At 43.0% G+C, this 18,963-nt stretch overlaps 1 protein-coding gene and 1 long non-coding RNA gene across 8 annotated transcripts in view; both read left to right on the top strand.

The window, feature by feature from the left end:
* The first annotated feature begins 7,204 nt into the window (after positions 1-7,204).
* Positions 7,205-18,963, top strand: part of ARHGEF7 (Rho guanine nucleotide exchange factor 7) — a 91,839-nt gene continuing 80,080 nt past the window's right edge. For all 7 annotated transcript variants that reach the window (XR_014155546.1, XR_014155547.1, XM_081858079.1 and 4 more), the window contains exon 1: positions 7,205-7,505. Coding sequence is in view for 5 of the 7 variants with exons in the window: in XM_081858079.1 (XP_081714205.1) it covers positions 7,341-7,505 (165 nt within the window). In the remaining 2 variants the exon portion in view is untranslated. The remainder of the gene's footprint in view (positions 7,506-18,963) is intronic.
* LOC309339967 lies at positions 10,978-13,101 on the top strand. Its single transcript, XR_014155710.1, has 2 exons — positions 10,978-11,296; positions 12,807-13,101. It is a non-coding gene; the product is annotated as an uncharacterized lncRNA (long non-coding RNA).

Raw genomic sequence — 18,963 nt, 5'->3', positions numbered from 1 at the left:
ATTAGAAAAAAGGGAGTTTAATGGTAAAAAGCAATTCCAAGCAATTATTTCCAGGGGGATAATACCACTGCAAGCACCCAAAATTATAGGCATGTGCGGATCCTACAGACTTAATGCTTTTTATAGTGTCCTCTGCAGGTGACTGTCATCCAAAATACAAACCAGATAATGTGACTTCAAATAGCATTTAACCCATTTACTGTTGCATAATTTAACTGGAAATCATTATAGTTATGAGAGTAATCCATGGAACACTTAACCAATGGTGCATCCAGAACTTTATTCTGATGAATATAAGGATTTCAAGTTCCTAGTTGCCGATGAAATCTATTCACCGAAATATAACCAGGTAGATTATGATAAATTGCTGTTATGTAAGAAAGCTTGATGCATTTATAGTTTGAATTCTGTTAATTTCATTGGGCTAAATGCTAATTTGGACCTGAGTCTTCATGTGGAGAAGTCATACATATTGAGCTTTCAATGTATGAAATTCAAACAGACCATATGCATTTCACCTAGCCAGTTTATAAAATGTCTGCCACTCTCCAGCGTTGCTCATGGCACATTCTCTTCAGCTAAATGTGCACATTTGCTGATGTTTGTCCACGTTCACCCACAGACCTATTGGTAGACCAGTACTTGAATATACGTTTAACACAGAATGAAATGATGTGGTGTAGGAGGAACACAGAAAGGAGCTGCAATGGGGAATTTCGCAAGCAGTTTCTGAGCTCTTGGCGCAGTACTGCACCTAAGATTTCAGATTAAAACTGCAGAGTGGAAAGAAAGGAGGAGCCTTTTCTGCCTCTGGTGTAGTGGTTAAGAGCGGTAGACTCGTAATCTGGGGAACTGGGTTTGTGTCTCCACTCCTCCACATGCAGCTGCTGGGTGACCTTGGGCTAGTCACACTTCTCTGAAGTCTCTCAGCCCCACTCACCTTCACAGTTTGTTGTGGGGGAGAAAGGGAAAGGAGGGTGTTAGCCGCTTTGAGACTCCTTCGGGTAGTGATAAAGTGGGATATCAAATCCAAACTCTTCTTCTTCTTCCCTACTTCTAGCTACTCTCTGAAGACTGGGGAGGAGACACCCTCTTAAGAATATTAGGGGGGTGGGCATGGGAAGGACTAGACCATGTGAAAAATGAACAAAATATTTTAGCTGCAGTTCATTCATTTTCAGCTTTGTATTCTTGTTATAAAAGTGTGCCTAGACATTCTGTTGTTGCGCCCATAACCTAGGTTTAAGGGGCCATTTAGCTCCTAGCTTTCATATCTCAGGTTCTAACACTGGCTAGTTCATTATGGCACTGCATAGATCTATTTTTGCTCATCCTTTAGCATGGACAGATTTCGTACATTTCTGTTATGCTTCCTCAGTGAATGGCCTCATCAATCATACCAGTAAGAACATAAAACTGGACATTGGAGAGCAGTGATGAGGGGAAGGAAACAGGAATAGCAATCCATCACATCTAAGACTTGACACATCACAAGGAGACAAAAGGAAGAGCCATTCCACTCTCACCAACCCAGTTTTTCATTGTTCCTGAAAGGAACAATGGGCACACTTGAGCTCTCAGCACACCACCTGCTGGCAACCTTGCAATTACCTAGTCTTTGGAAAACTGAAGTCAAGGACGTCAGCACATGCAGCAAAGTCACTGCATATTCCTATAAAAGGTAAAGGGACCCCTGACCATTAGGTCCAGTCGTGGCCTACTCTGGGGTTGCGGCGCTCATCTCGCCTTATTGGCTGAGGGAGCCGGCGTACAGCTTCCGGGTCACGTGGCCAGCATGACTAAGCCGCTTCTAGAGAACCAGAGCAGCACACAGAAACGCCGTTTAGCTTCCCGCCAGAGCGGTGCCTATTTATCTACTTGTACTTTGAGGTGCTTTCAAACTGCTAGGTTGGCAGGAGCAGGGACTGAGCAACGGGAGCTCACCCTGTTGCGGGAATTCGAATCACTGACCTTCTGATCGGCAAGTCCTAGGCTCTGTGGTTTAACCCACAGCGCCACCCGCATCCCTTGCATATTCCTATATCTTAGCACAAAAGCAGTCCCGAATCCTTGGTATTGCATGAGCAAGATGAACAGGACTTGGGTATGGCCTTGAGAGGCAGATCAAGTGGATTCCATATGAATCTTGACTGTGGATTGGTGGGGATGATCAGAGTCTTGGTATGTCTTTGCTTATGAGTGGAAGGAAATAAGATTTTGGGGCATCCCTCCTATATGGCTTACCTACCAGGAAGTATCAGGTGTGCCTCAGTCAACATGGTTAGAATTCTGTTGGGAGATAAGTGCCGCCATTATTCAGCAGCAATGTCTGCCAAGCGGTTGATTTAAGTGCCTGCTCAATCAGTGTACAAAGTGCTTGAACTGGAGACATATATATGTATCAGTTTATTACCTTGTGATGAAGCTGAATCACATACGATACAGAAGATGCATGAATTCAGACAAACGTAAAGAGAATGCATAAACTTCACAAGAAGTGTTTCCGATTAGAATATAAGTCTCAATACTTGAAGATGATGTGCTTGATCACAAGCGTACTTGTGCACAGGCTGCTTAATTTAATTAAGTTACAGAGTATTGCTGACTCTTTACTGTGATATTGTACACAGGTACACTCAAGCTAAGTAGCAATTAGGCATCTGTGTGCAATTATGTTGGGCAATGAAGTGAAAGCCTCAGTGGCAGATCTAGACTGTCACTCACTGGGCCCAGTTTCATAATTGTGCAAACAGGGACACAATAATCTGTATGCTTAGTGTGGAAAATGGATGCAGAGAAAATATTGTCCTTTAATTAAAGCAGAAAATAAATAAAAGGCAACATAGTAAACATAAATACAATGGTACCTCGGGTTACAGACGCTTCAGGTTACAGACTCCGCTAACCCAGAAATAGTACCTCGGGTTAAGAACTTTGCTTCAGGATTAGAACAGAAATTGTGGTGCGACAGCAGCGGGAGGCCCCATTGGTTAAAGTGGTACCTTAGGTTAAGAACGAATTAAGTTCTTAACCCGAGGTACCACTGTAAATGTTAACAGAGCACAAGTTCCTGGGAAGGGTAACTGTCTTAGTCTGTTTTAGCAAAACCAACAGTGTTTTGGAACATGTTAAAAACTAACAAATTTTAGTATGGCATAAACATTTGTGGACTATAGTCCACACGGGGAGTGTAAACTTGAACAGGCAAGCATGCAGTATATACATCTGACGGGAGGGGGAATTTAGAGAGCAATCTAATGCAAAAAGATGATTACCTGAAAGCAAAATGGTTACAGTGACTAGTTAATAAGGCAGCACCAGCATCTGAAAGGCCTAGTCGCAGATATTGTATTCAGTGTATTTTGTATTTTTCCTCCCACACCCCACTGCGGTAAAACAGGTGCTGAACTCAAGTTGGTGAGTGAAATTCAAAAAGGGAATTGTTTTATAAATTATATTTATAGATAGAAAATGATATTGCAGTCTGTCAATGCTGAAGATGTCACACATTACATTTTGCATTTTTTTCACTTTAAAAATTTTGCCTAGGTTGACCTGGACTTCTAGTCATCATGTACGGGCTTTTATCAGTGCTTGACGAAAGAATGTTGCTAAAATTAATGTTCCTAGGCAAGCTAATCAGGAAACTAGGCTTTGTGCAATATATTCTGCTAGTGGTGTTGTTGTTGTTGTTGTTTAGTCGTTTAGTCGTGTCCGACTCTTTGTGACCCCATGGACCAGAGCATGCCCGGCACTCCTGTCTTCCACTGCCTCCCGCAGTTTGGTCAAACTCATGCTGGTAGCTTCGAGAACACTATCCAACCATCTCGTCCTCTGTCGTCCCCTTCTCCTTGTGCCCTCCATCCTTCCCAGCATCAGGGTCTTTTCCAGGGAGTCTTCTCTTCTCGTGAGGTGGCCAAAGTATTGGAGCCTCACCTTCAGGACCTGTCCTTCCAGTGAGCACTCAGGGCTGATTTCCTGATACTGGTACATGGCATTTTATTCTTTCAGTATCTATAAGCAGAGCCTACTCCACCAGCTAAGCTGGAATAAACCGGAATTTGGCTCCTTTCCTCTCTGAACTTTTCTCCTCCTATATGGTCTGTATAAGAACTGCTATGTGCAATTAAGAAGCAGCGTCTGAGTTTGCTTATTTTCCTCTTCTCTTCCCACCCTTGTTGTTCTTGTTGTGCTGTGTCTACTGCATTTGTAAACCTGCAGGCAGAGATTCTCTCTCTCTGTCCCCCTCCATCTTTATATAGCACTTAGTAAATTGTATGTGCTTTATAGATAATGATAATAATGATGCCAACATTTGGCACTACAGCAGACTTATTTCAGGCAACAGCACAACTAATTTAACTTCAGTAGGCTGGTAATCCCTATTTCCAAAGATTAACCGGCATTTCAAAGTCAAACGGTGTCAGCAAAGGAACAGAAGATACAGACAGAATCTATTATATCAATGCCTCAGTGGTTATGGGCCACAAGTAGTTCACATAGTTAAAACTGGCGCAACTATGCTGTAACAGAATACGTGCCACTTCATCCAAAGCATCCAGCAACATAGCATTGCACATTATATAAAAATATGAACACAGAAAAAAATGCACAAAGCCAATTCCCTGCTTCTTTTAAAAAAGAAGATTAACAAACCCTACATAAAACTATTATATCTTACTCCTTATCATATGCATCTCTCTACTTTTTCACATTCTCTCTCAGGATCATGTTATATGTCATGTTTTTATGTGCCTATTAAAACCATTTGACAGGTACACATAAAAATCAGAGTATGCACACACAAAAAATAACAATACCATCCATGTCTGAAAGACATGACACGAAAGGAAAAAAGGAGGGGGAAAACAAGCTCAGGCACCAGTTCTTAAATTAACGTAATTTGTTGCAGTGGACATCTTGAACGAACAGTTGAAGGAGAAGAGTGCCTCTATTAAAGATTTCAGTATTAGCTCCACCAGTTTTTAATTGTGGAGGGGGAACCTTGTCACCTTTTAACAACCTTTTGGTATTAAGCAGGTTTGGCAATCTTTGGTCTTCCCTTCATCCCTGGCCATTGACCATGCTTTCAGGGGCTGATGGGAGTTGTAGTCCAGCAACATCTGGAGTCAGTGGTTCCTCACATCTGGCACAAAGATAGGTGAAGGGTCCTGAGTTGCCATAGCTTCACATTTCCCCCACTTCTTGCCAAACTTGTGTCTTGCTAAAAGCATTGCTGGCAGAATGCCAAAATGCAACAGAAAAACGGTGGTGGGGAAAGAAAGAATATAGCTTCTCATAACAGCATACAAAAGAACTTGTGAAAAGTGTATGGTACAATCTAATTTATCCAACAGTTATGACTAATCAGCAGGTGAAGCAAATAGAAATGCGGTCATCTTGGGTTACATTGCCACAGAAGCTAAATGCAAAGAAAAAACATATTCTGATTTCAAAATAGCTAATCAAGGTCTTTGCTAGAAGGGTTTTCCCCCTGAACTCCACCACACATATAAAAGGAGTGCCTCATTTGAAGAAAGGCAAATGTCCACATTTTTATTAATTTTAACCAGCCATATGTTTTTCTAATGTATTTTTTTGCCTTGAACAATATGATCCAAATGCTGTTAGGTGAGAGAGATTATTCGTGGCAGATTTCAGAATCCGTGATCCATATTAAAAATATGCAATGAGGATTTTTTAGTCTCTCCCACTTTTCTTTTCTTTTTGAGCCATCACATCCTATTTTCAATAACTTCTATTCCTAGATCTGTGACCCAGATAAATATTCCTTTTGGCTGTTAAGATTCTGCATTCCCTTGTCACCAAGAAAAGAAAAAAATCCCTCCCTTTTAATTCATTGCACCATAAAACCGTTAACGTAGTCCTGCTATTTTGATTTGATGACCTCATCCTTTGGTGTGAACAAACCGACCCTCCGCCGGGGGGCGCGCAACGCTGCGACTCTTCATTAAAACGCCCGAAAGGGCAGCGCGTTGCTCTTCTAATTCGGTATCTTACAGACATCCGAAGCTGTTCCTGGAGCAGTGCAAAGCCCCGCCCCTCCATCAGTGTCAGAACGGCATCTCCCCCCCTAACCCAGCCCGGAAGCTGTCCGGCTTAGGTCTCCTCACCTGCTCTCCCTGTCGTTGCGCACCTTGGCACGCATTTGTAGCGCGCGCGTAAAAGAAGGCTTGGCAGCTGCAGTAGCATCTTATCCTCCCCCGGTTGCTGGCTTGTCCTCTTCTTTGTCAAGTGATTCAGTTTTTTAAAGCCTAATCTGAGAGATCCTGTTGCAACCGTTTTGGACTACACATTTAAAGGAGGAGCTCTGGTAATAACCACTTTCCTGGGAGTAAGTCCCATTCAACTAAGCAGCGCTTACTTCTGAGTAGGCATGCATAGGATTTTCAACTGGATTTTTATTTTTTTTTAAAAGCAGCCCTTAGCATACAGGAGACGGTATTTCTCACCGGGAGTTTAGAATTATGACCCAGATATTGCTCTTCAGAATCATCATGTACGCCTGCAATTTTATGTACATGCGTGGTACGCATAGGGTCACAAAAGCCAAAAAGACAGGGATCGCATGTCCTAGAGCATTCGCGTGCAATCATGCGCGCGTGTGAATGCTTTTCTTATGCGTGCAGGTTTCACGCAGGATCGAATGTCTGCATTTGCAACAGGGACAGGCTTTGGAGCGCCGTCTAAAAAAAATAATATGCAAGCCGTTTGCCTACAGAATTTCTAACGGGAAGCGGAGCGCGTGTATGCGCGCGCGCGCCAGCCATGTGCCTTTCATGCAAAACGCCCAGGCGCGGAGGGGTGCTGAATTTGTGCAAGGTCTGTTTGCCGAGAGGGGGCCCGTCTCTTCTTCTCCCCCTCCTCCCGCTTCAATGATGTCATGGAGAGGCAGCAGGCGAAGGAGGGAGGGAGGAGGCAGAGAGGAAAAAGGAGGAGACACTGCAGGTTCATGTGTATATAATGAAAAGGCATTTGACAATCTGCCAAAACGCACGGGAGGGAGAAACTGGACCTACTGGATTTCGTAAAGCGAATCGTCATCATCTGCAACTACATGGGGAAGGAGGAGGGGGGAGCAGTGGCGGCGGCAGAAGCAGCGATTCCAGACTCGGCAGCCTCCATGTGAAACCACAAGCAAAAATAAAGCGGGGAAGAAGGGGGAGGGTGGGGTGGTTGGGGGAAAATTAAGGGAGTAGGAGATCACTGATATTAAAAAAAAAAAAATCCATCAGATCCAGTCCTCCTTCGTCGCAATTGCTTTCTCGCGCTGGCTCTTCGCTGGGATTAAAAACCGCCTCTTGGCAAGAGCAGCAGCCATGAATTCAGCTGAGCAAACCGTTACATGGCTGATTACTCTGGGGGTGCTGGAATCGCCCAAAAAGAGCATCTCGGATCCGGAGGGATTTTTGCAGGCGTCCCTGAAAGACGGGGTGGTGCTGTGCAGGCTGCTGGATCGCCTGCTGCCGGGGACCATCGATAAAGTAAGTGGCATTTATGTCCCTCTATTTCCCCTTTAAGCCGCCTCTTCTCCCTCCACCGCCCTCCTTCCCTCCCCCCCCCCCCATCACACGGGTAAGGCAAGCGGATTTTATACTTGGGTTTCACCACCAGAGTGCTCGCACGGCGCATGCAGCACACCATGCTGCCCTTTCCTTGCGTGCACAGCGGATCTGATAACCCACGAGTGCAGCAGACAAATAAAAATGCCCGGGCTGGGTGCTGAATAATGCAGCGGCCCCGGCTGCTTTCCCGATCCTCTTTGGCACAGGGCGCAACAGTCACCCAGGTAGCCAGAGGCTCCGCCGCCCTTCCAGATAAAAGAGGCGCGCGCATGGGCGCAACCCGGAGAGGCTCCTTCCTTCCCAGTCGATCTGTACATGCAAGGAAGTGAGCCGATCGCATCTAAGCGCTTTTCCTTTGTCCAAGGAGTCTCCCCACCCTCGCAAACGCAGGAAGCGTGCGGCCTTTTCCTGGGGAATGCAGTTGCCTTCCTTCAGCCGACGGCGCGGACATCCCATCTAGCAAGCGAAAGGCGCCATTGTCAAAGAGGAAGGGGGTGGGAAATGGGTGGGGAGTGGGGTAAATATAGGAGCAGAGTTTGGAGCAGGGCTAAGCTGCTGTACTTTTCGATTTCCTCTTAAAGGGGCAGGAATCGTCGAAGGTTTGCAGATCTTGCCTGAACGAAAATTAAGGGTAAAACGTTTGTAATCGCCCTGCAACACCCACAGTGGTTTAGCATGGGAAGAATAAAACGTTTTTCAAAAAATAAGATAATGTTTAAGAGAAAATTAGTTTTCCTTTTTATTTATTTAAGACATTAGCTATCTAAACTAAAAGCGTGCCTCTCCTTTTTTGCACAAGCCCTGTTATTCATTGTTCTTACTGAGAAGTAATATTACTATATCAGCTGTGGTCTGATAGGCATGCAGACAGAAGGTTACAGCTGAAATTAACAATCCGCTCTGGAATTTATGGATTGGTGCAGTTTATAATTTTGCATGGATGCTAAGGATCTGCTGAGGCCTTCACAGATCCAAAGGCCCATTTGGGGCCTGTTGGATGGGAGAATGGGTGTGACAGAAAGGACATACTCTCAGGCTACAGTCTTGCAATGGAACATACAAATTTCACAAAATATGACTGATTAGAGAGATAGAAAGATAGACAATCTTGCATGAAGTCCTGCATTAGACTTACAGTTCTAGCATGGGTGAGGTGCAGATCACATAATTCAAACTACTATAGCACTACTGTTGCTATTACTTAAAAATTCCCCTTATGCTAAGAGATATCTCTGCTTGCTCACATTGCAGTATGCTGACCTAGTTTTCGAAGGAGCACTGGTGATTTATTGTAAGTGTTATTTTGAAGTCTTAAGTTTAGTGTCTTACAGCTTGACCCTCGGTAGATGAAACAGCATTTTAGCTGAAAACGAAGCACCTTAAAAATTTCTGTTGTGTGTTTAAAAAAATAGAATATGGTACTTGTCTTTTTCAAACATTGATTCAAAGCCAGAGAACCCCCACCCCCACCCCGGTATTTTGCAGGCAAAAAAAAAGACCGGCTGTTTTATTTCAATGTCTATAAACAATATATTCAGAATGGCTTATTGTATTTTCTTATCTCTGGGTATACTTTTGACTGTAGACTTTTCCAAACTTGGGAAAATCGGTGTCTGTTTGCTGATCCCACTCCACCCTTGTAAATTAATGTGAACTTTGACCTACATATTGGCTAAGTTTCGTGTTCATGCTAGTTGCCTAGTTTATGTGTGGGTAGAGGGAGAAAGGGAAAGTCCAGCTTTGTCGTTGGTTACAGATGCATCATCATAATGCACGAACCTGCGTGAATGCAACAAGAAAAACAATATTTCTCTGGCTGTAGTATTTTTGCTGTAAGTTTTGGCACTATTCTACATAGGTTTGTGCGTTCAGAATATTATTTGTACAGTGGTGGCCTCTAGAGGGTGTAGTGGTTGTTAGCGTTGAAGCTGAGACTCCCAGCTGCATTTGCAGAGCATGTGGAATTTGAATTCCTACCTTCCTTTCTTCTAACCTTGGAGAAATTGGCAGCACAGGGCTTGCTACTGGGTAATCCAAAACTTTAAGCAAATCCTGTCCGGTGGGCAGTGTGACTTAGACCAGGTTGGCAGAATCACCTTTGATATATTTTTTTGGTATTAGAACATTGCAAGATCCATCAAGTGGAGCCCAGGTGCAAAGACATACACTTAGAATGAAATAATTCTGACCCCCAAAAATGGCTGAGTACTGGAGCTGCCCTTCCACACACAAAAAACCCCACTCCTCATTGCCCCTTCTCCCTGAGCAGTCTTAGCAGTATAATTTGGGGGTGACAAGTACTTTTGTGGTTGTCCTGTTTTTCTTTTTTAAAAAGGAAGCCAGCTTTCCTTGCTCATCTGCTTCAAAATACCCAGAGATCTACCAGCAGATTCCAGTCTCCCTTTCACCCACTTCTAGGCTTAAAACACAGCAATGTCGCATTGCTGCGAATTGCCCATTGCTGCGAACATTGGGGCGGAGACAGGGGTGTCTTCAGCCGGTGCACGTGAACCTGTTTGATTTCTCCAGCCTTGCAACCTATTCAGGAAGCTGTCGTCTGCGCATGTACAGTGGCTGTTACGCGTACACACCTCATCTTAACAGCAAGGTGAATGAGGCTGTTATGTACTGAGTTGAATAGGATCCAAAAGGCAGCAGTCTGATTGGTCCTAGAACAATAGGATTCAGAATGCAGCAGTCTGATTCGTCCTAGAACAATGCAGCAGTATGATTGGTCCGCAGGAGCCACCCAATCCAGCTCCAGGTGGAAGTGAATCCGCAACCTGATTGGCCTATGGGAGAATCCCGGAATTAGCCAATCACGTGTGGCCCATTGTGTAAATAATGTATATAAAGCAGATATTTTGGGGGAACTTTCATTCCTCACTACTATGAGCTGAATAAAGAGCATGAAATCCACACTTGACTCCGAGTATATTTCAGAGGCTTAAGTTTTCCTTTTGGATTGACAGAAAACGCATCAAACAACAAGGCCTCTCAAGGAATTACAGGATAGCTCTGTACTGAGGGGCAACGTCCTGTGTGTGCATGGATTCAAAAGCCAACTGTGGTTTAACCCCAGCACCACCATTTCTTTTAAATTTGCAGGGCGAAGGGATGTGGAGAGGAGTCGGTGGGGCAGGGTGTGGAATGTGCTGTTTGCTTGCATTTGCAGCCAAGGGAGAAGGGAGTGTGGAAGGGGTCGTGGGGACATCCTGGGGAGAGTGCATCTTAGATGACAGGGCTGTTTGGGTTGGCAAGATAGCTGGTGGGGAAGAAGAAGCTGTTTTGGCATGTGGGAGGATTTTGGAGGGCAAGCAGTGGCACACGAGAAGAAAGTTTAGACTGTATGTGTGTGGCCGGAGGGCGGGGGGAGAGAAGGAATTGGGAGTTGCAGGGAGGTGCTAGAAACCAGATGAATTGGACGTTAGCTACTATCTGCTGTTGCCCTGAAACAGTGTGAATGGAAAATTTGCAGTGTGGACACTACTGTATAGGGAATTGTTGATGGGAGCTTAAGCAACCGTTGGTTTGATTGGAGGCAATGGAGAATCTTGCAATTCCCAGAGAGCATCGTACTGCCTTGTGCTTTGAGAAACATGGCTTAAGGCTGAACTGCCAATGTAAACCCTCATAGCAGTTTGTTTGAGTATGGCGCTAGACATCTGAATCACCGCCGCCACATCCCCTCTACTGCTTGAATGTATATGGTAGGAAACCTTTCCAAATCAAAGTATCTTTCCAATTGTGGCCAGAGCAAAGATGGCTCACCAGGAATGGAGATCAAACTAGAAGGAGATACAAGCTGCTTGCGGGATTTAAGTCAGCAAAGAGGGCTGCTCAGCTGGCTCATTTGCCTTGGCCAGTCAACAAGCCTAAGCACAAGTTTTCTCAGGATGGCAGCCAGAGGGTTTGGAGTGGGCTTTGTTGTGTGTTTGTAGTTCTTTTTGTAAACAATCTGCATGGCACCAAAAAGCTGACTTAACATTGGCTGCATTTGGACAATCCACTCCCAGCCTAATAAGCTGAGAAATGAATGAGTGTTTTGCCTGCACACACAACCCCCTTGATTGATCCATAATTGAACCAGGAAGGGAATTAACCATAGTTTAACATTTCATCCAAACTGGGAGACTAGAGTTACCAGCAAGTCATGATGTTAAGCTGGCTTCAGATCGTGGTTGAATGTTTTGGCTTGTTATAAACTTGGGAACCACATGTTGCATTTATACTCTCATTTACTGTGTACTCACTGAGTTTCAGGGTTGGGTTTTTAATCCGTGTCCACACAACATTATCCAAAATTCATATGTATCCTGTACTTTGCTGTGATATACCAGTGTTTGATGTGTTGTTTCTCCAACCAGTGGTGCCACTTCACACCAATTGGAGTCCTTAAGTGGACCTTAATTTGTCTCTATCCAAGGTATGAACACCTTTGCATAGGGTAAGACATCCCTGTCATCAACAGCCCCTGATGTTTTTACACACTGAAATTAATTGAAGCTGTGCAGAAGTGAACAGCTAGCAGGGAAAGAGCTGTGAAATGCAGTGATAAAAAAACAACTTTACTGTGCTCTGAGATGGTAATGTGGACCAACCCATGGTTTCCTGGTTTGAATGAAATGGGAAACTATGGTTTTTCTCAGGCTTTCTAACTTTCATTCACTACTTGATACTGCCTATGAAAGCTCATGCTACAATAAACAAATTTAGATGTAATTTACACATTCAGGTACCATGACAAGGTCTGCATTTTTTGGATGTATGATTTCTGCTAGCACAGAGACATGTAACAGAAAGTTGCATTATTGTCCCTTGCAATATGATGAGTGATGCCGCACCATTGAAAAGCAGCTTTCTCTGAGATGGCCCTTCTAGGTGTGTATCTGTATGCACGGTGCAGAGAACCTGGCACAGAAAGAGACCTGAGTCTTTGACGTCAAAATATCAAGCACCATCCAAATTGGGTTGTTGAAATTCCACTATGCCCAGAGTGCGTGGCAACTGGTGAAAGTAGCCATTCTTTTGTCATTTGGACCACCAAAAACAAAAAGGCTAGGTTGTGCTTGAGTAGGGAGCGAATAGAATTAGGAGTGTGGTGATAGAGACCTTGCTGAAATGTCGCCACACACACAGAACCTACCCCAAAACAGTTGCTATTAAGCTTCCACACAAGCTGTGACTGCAGATGCATAACACGTTATTTCTACTTAACAGAATTTCTGCAATAAGAGCAAAGTTGGATTTAAATGGATGGAAAGAGTACAAACTGGCATTTTCATGTGATATGGATGATGGAAAGAGACTTGCGCACACAAGAATGGTTGATGAAAATCTCGGAATATGCAGAGATGGCAAAATTGATGGCACTGATGAAAGACACAAGTTGAGAATCTTTTAAAGAAGACTGGAAACCCTTTCTAGTTTATATAAAAAAAGTTATTTCCCATATGCGAAGACCACAGTGGGGTTTGAGGTGTAAGAAAACTGCAGAATATATGAAGAAACATGTTATAGAGAGGATGAATTTAGATAAGAGGGAACCTTAAACCACAGTTGTATGTGTTTTGGGTTATAAACATTGATGTTGGGTGTGAGCAGGAAGTCACTAGTTTTGTTGAATTGGAATATAATTGTTGAGTAACAAATGTAACTGTATGGAAAAAAGAATAAAATAATATTATAAAAAAAGAAAGAAAGAAAAACTTGCACACATGAGCAGCTGTGATTCCATAATAAACTTCCATCTGGAAGCCCCTTTTGATGACAGCTGACCAGCTCATTAATTACTATGATGTAAATACCCAGCAAGCTACCCTTACACAGGAATGTTGCAGCACTAATGGAGGTACTAATTAGAACCTGATGAGAAATAGTGATTTCATGTGAAGTATACAGAAAAAAGTAACATTTAATATGAACAACATGCAACATTTTTCGTATGTTAATTTTTTTACAATGCTGTATTGTGCATAATGTGTTTTATGTGGGTTTCTCTTGGAGAAGACATTTATTTGGAATGGGGGGGGGGAGTAACATCACAGTTCCGTGATGTTAACCCAAAAGTAAGACTCATTGGGCATAATGGGGCTTCCTCCCAAGGTAACCGGTTTGCAGCCAAAGGCAAGAATTACTTCTGGGTGCACAATTCTTAGGATCGTTCTGGGAATGACTGCTTACATTTATACTGAGAACGTAAGAAGACCTTATGCAGGGTCAAAACCAGAGGAGCCATCTAGTCCTGCATTTCCTTCTCATATTGGCCCACCAGATGTGAGAAGCTCATGAACAGAGCGATACTCTCTGCACTTGTGATCTGCAGCAACTAGTATTCAGAGGCATGTGGCTATAACTATCATGACTAGTAACTACTTAGTTTTATTTCACCACCACACTATTAAAAAACAGCAACAGCTCATAGGCATGGTCCGACAAGGAAGGATCCTTGTCCAGCTCTTGCATTGCATGTGCAGAACATGGTATGTAAGGCTCACACTTTAATTATCAACCACATCTCTCTGTGTTTATGTTACCATTGACATAATGTGTCATCCATAGGCTGTGATACCATATTATGCATTTTCTTAACTGTCGCCTCCACACACTTTAGTTGTTGCTGAGAAACAGGGCATGAGAAGCAGGACATGTGATAAGGGTCCACACATGTTATAGGATGAGAGGCATTGAACTCTTGCCTGTGCATATCAGTTTTAGAAGCATCCCTGTTTCAGTTTTCACATGGAGGCTCATCCTTTTTCTTTCTTTTTTTTATAAATATTTATTAAGGTTTTTAAATATAAATGCACACATAATAAACAATCTTACTTCTTTTACAACAATTTCAACACTTCTTTGGACTCCCTCACGTCTCCCGCTCCCATTTACATCGTTAAAAATTTTTTCCAAACAAATTATCAACTTGTTTACAATCTCATGTCCACTCATTCAAATATAATCTAGCACTTCTTCCAAAAATTTTTTATATTTTCTTTAGTCTCACTTATCATCAAATTTAAATCTAGTTTAGTGGTGGCCAATTTTTTATAATCTAGCATCCTTCTTAACATTCAACCAAATTACAATGTTTTTGTAGATACATCTTAAATTTCTCCCAGTCTTCCTCCATCTTCTCTTCTCCCAGATCACGGATTCTGCCGGTCATCTCGGCCAGTTGCATATAGTCCATCAGCTGCATCTGCCACTCTTCCAGTGTGGGTAGATCTTGAGTTTTCCAGTTTTTTGCAATAAGAATCCTTGCTGCCGTTGTTGCATACATAAAAAATGTTCGATCCTTCCTTAACACCTTCTGGCCGACAATACCCAGAAGGAAGGCCTCTGGTTTCTTTGTGAAGGTATACTTAAATACCTTTTTCAGCTCATTATATATCATTTCCCAGAAGGCCTTCACCTTAGGGCATGTCCACCAGAGGTGAAAGAATGTTCCTTCATTTTCTCTGCATTTCCAACATTTATTATCAGACGAATGGTATATTTTGGCAAGTTTAACTGGGGTCATGTACCATCTATATATCATTTTCATTACATTTTCCTTCAGAGCATTACATGCGGTGAAGTTCAGCCCAGTGGTCCACAACCTTTCCCAGTCCTCAAACATAATGTTATGCCCAATGTCCTGTGCCCATTTTATCATAGCCGATTTAACCATTTCGTCTTGTGTATTCCATTTTAGCAGCAAGTTATACATTCTAGATAGTACCTTGGTCTTTGGTTCTAACAATTCTGTTTCTAACTTCGATTTCTCCACCTGGAACCCTAACTTTTTGTCATTTTTAAAAACTTCTTTAATCTGAGCATAATGTAACCAGTCTCGCACCTTATCCTTCATTTTCTCCAAACTCTGCAATTTCCAATTGTCTCCATCTTTTTCTAATATTTCCCAATATTTTGGCCATTTGGCCTCCATATTGGGTCTTTTTCGGGCCTTAGCCTCCAGAGGTGAAAGCCACCTTGGAGTTTTATTTTCCAATAAGTCTTTATATTTTGTCCAGACATTAAACACTGCTTTCCTGACAATATGGTTCTTAAAGGCCTTATTGATCTTAACTTTGTCATACCATAAGTATGCATGCCAACCAAAAGCATTGTTAAAACCTTCCAGGTCCAGTATGTCAGTGTCTTCGAGAAGTAGCCAATCTTTTAGCCAGCAGAAAGCTGCGGCTTCATAGTACAACTTTAAGTCTGGCAGGGCAAAGCCCCCTCTTTCTTTCGCATCTGTTAATATCTTAAACTTAATTCTGGGCTTTTTGCCCTGCCAGACAAATTTAGATATATCTTTCTGCCACTTCCAGAAGCACTCCGTTTTATCCACAATCTGTAATGTTTGAAACAAAAACAACATTTTTGGCAATACATTCATCTTAATAGCAGCAATTCGGCCTAACAAAGAAAGCTTCAATTTTGTCCAACTATCCAAGTCTCTCTTAATTTCAGACCAACATTTTTCATAGTTGTCCTTGAATAGACTCAGGTTTTTTGCTGTTATGTTTACCCCTAGGTACTTTACCTTTTTAACCATAGTTAATTCTGTTTCTCTCTGAAACCGTTCTGACTCTATATCTGTCAAATTTTTTCCCAACACCTTGGTTTTCTGTTTGTTTAATTTAAATCCCGCCACCCGACCAAAGTCCTGAATCAATTGTAATACTCTTTTCGTACTAGATTCTGGCTCCTGCAGGGTCAAAACTAGGTCATCTGCAAAAGCTTTAAGGCTCATCCTTTTTCAACCTGTGTGTTTGTCCTCTCGCCTCTCCTCTTCCCTTTCTCCTCTCCTCTTCAAAACTTGCACAAAAAGAAAATGCCAGTGGTGTAGGTCCGGGCACGATCCAGTTGTAGGTTATGATGAACTACCAGGAGGTGCAAGAGCTTACAGATACCTTGCACTCCAGATATTTTATTGTGTACTAGGGTCCCATCTCCCCGATGACCTGTTTATTGAACATTAATCCAGTTTTGCTTTCACAAAGATTACATGGAGGTTAGATTATATCTGGTCTTTATTGAGCATTCATTATTTGTTTGTAGGGCCGCTATACAACAAGGAACATTCGTCTTGGTTTGCTTGTGGGATGTTGATATCTATTTCTATTAGTCTTTATTTTTCATCCCTATCACTTTTCATTTCCCTATCACTTTCCAAACTACGGAAAGGCGTATAAAAATGTATGTTTATTGTGCTGGGGCAACAGAGCCGTATAACCCACTCTTAACTATGTAAAACTTAAAATTCTGATATGCACTTGAATCTCACTCACAAAGCAGTCATAATCTGGAGGCACATTTATTTATTTTTGAGGAGATTTGACTTGCATTTGAACTGTGTGGTTTTTTAATGCAAGCCGTATAAAGGCAAATATAAGTTTTAAAACAAACAAATTGTGCATTTTTTACTTTTAATTTCCCCCTTACATTTATACCCCATATTTCTTCCATCATAAACTGCAAAGTCGCATAGAAGGTTCTCTCATCTAGGCATGGATGAGACTCAGACGTATTTAGCCACAGTAGGTTGTGGTTTAATGTGTCTTCAGGCTGTCACCGTCCAAAGTTGTCCTCTCTCATGGGAGAGCATTCAAGCTGTTGCAGACCTCATCACTGCCACTGCCACTACTTCATCGCTTGCATAAACTGGCTCTGGATGTGAGGACATCTCATGTGCTTGCCTTGCTTTTCAGCTTTGGAGATGGAACCTGGTGTTTTATAGATGTTGGAGAGGAACCATAAATAGGACAAGAATCAGACGAAAGTGCTTTGGGGGAAGGGAGGATTGGGGGACCAGCGTGTTAAGAAATAGGGAAGCTTTTTTCTGAGGAGATAATTGTGAACTGATAATGAGGCACAGACTATGGGACCAGGTTGCCTTGAACTGTTGAGCTAAGCACCAAGGCATCGCAAGCAGAGGGCTTCATGGTGTAAGCTGCAGCTCTTTTCCTTCCCTGGCAGTCCTAAAGACACCAGTGTGCAATTGTGACAGTTTTTCAGAGGCATTTTAGGTCTTTACACTGGGGCCCGAGGCATGGCCTGCATATTTACACACATATGGTCTCCTTCCCTGACAATACTCACTATGTGCAGCCTCCTGTGGAGATTTATATATGCCCCTGACAGGAATAATCTGTACAGGACAGCTGTGTTTGGTCTGTTTGAGGAATAACACTGCACATTAACTATTCGTTTAGAATGTTAATTCTCTGAAAACTGGCTGTGCAAACATTCCCTGAATGTGCATCAAATTAATTTTGACACCAGCTGTCCTGGTGGCTCAGGGAGTGGGGAACTGACATTTGCTCCTGAAGGTCTAGAGTTCCACTACAGAGCTGATGGCTCCAGATTCCACGTGCTAATTGACTTCTACTGTAGACCGCTTGGGAATCTCTTCTGTTGGCACAGCACTACATCTGGAGTCTCAGACAGTGGAGGAGGCTACAGCAAATCTGTGCAACTCGTGACTCACCAAGCCCATGAGCAATGTATTGCAAGAGGCTCACCGACACTCCCTTTTTATGTCAGACATAGATAATGGCAAAAAAGGGGTTAACCCATCACGTGATGGGGTGCCACAGCCGGTGGGCTGCACTTACGTTAGTGTGTGGCACGTTACTCAAGCCTGGATTGGGTTTAACACACGGAAAACTCAGGTTCAGCTCTCCAGACAGTTGTGAAGTTTGGTGGGTGGTCTTAGGCAAGTCGCCGTCTCTCAGTCTCACCAAGGCTTGAGCTTGCTCAATGGCAGACAGCAGTGTGGGGCTGGGCCCCACACCTGACCTCTGCCCAGCTGAGCCACTGCAGCAGAGTGGGCTGCACAATGGGAGTGGGGTGGCAGCCAGGTCAGCGTGGTGCAAGTGCGCCAGCGGAGCCAGTCTAGTCTCCTGCTGGTTCTTGCTCTGAGTTATTTGGCAGGAAGTTGGGTTATGAATAATTCATGCACGCTAATACGAAGTTCCTTTTTGTGTGTATAGGGGTTGTTAAGTTGGATCCCAGAAATACTGTTTATTGTGTGATATGAAACAGCTGTAGACTGTGACTTATAGAACCTTCTCCAGACTCCAAAACTCAGGACAGTGTTTGGATGACTATGTTTATATGGCAATGACCCAGCAATGACTCAGCATGAGTGTGGATTCTTTTTATAGCGGGACACTTAGTGACTGGTTCTGTGAACGCACCAATATGTGATGAGGCTGTTGCTTACTACATGCAATTAATTTGGATAGGAGAAAACTTAACTATGAAGCGAACAGTCAAAGGACGGGTAAGCACACCCAAAAATGACAAACGATGATGATTTTGTGCCACAGCTAATGTGTTATGTGAGGTAGCACTCAAAATCAAGCTGTTGAAGCAGAAACTGCCCAGT

The sequence above is a fragment of the Podarcis erhardii genome (assembly GCF_964252035.2).
Source record: "Podarcis erhardii genome assembly, chromosome: 4".
In the NCBI taxonomy this organism is placed as follows: Eukaryota; Metazoa; Chordata; class Lepidosauria; order Squamata; family Lacertidae; genus Podarcis; species Podarcis erhardii.
This window is presented reverse-complemented; position numbering and strand designations above follow the sequence as displayed.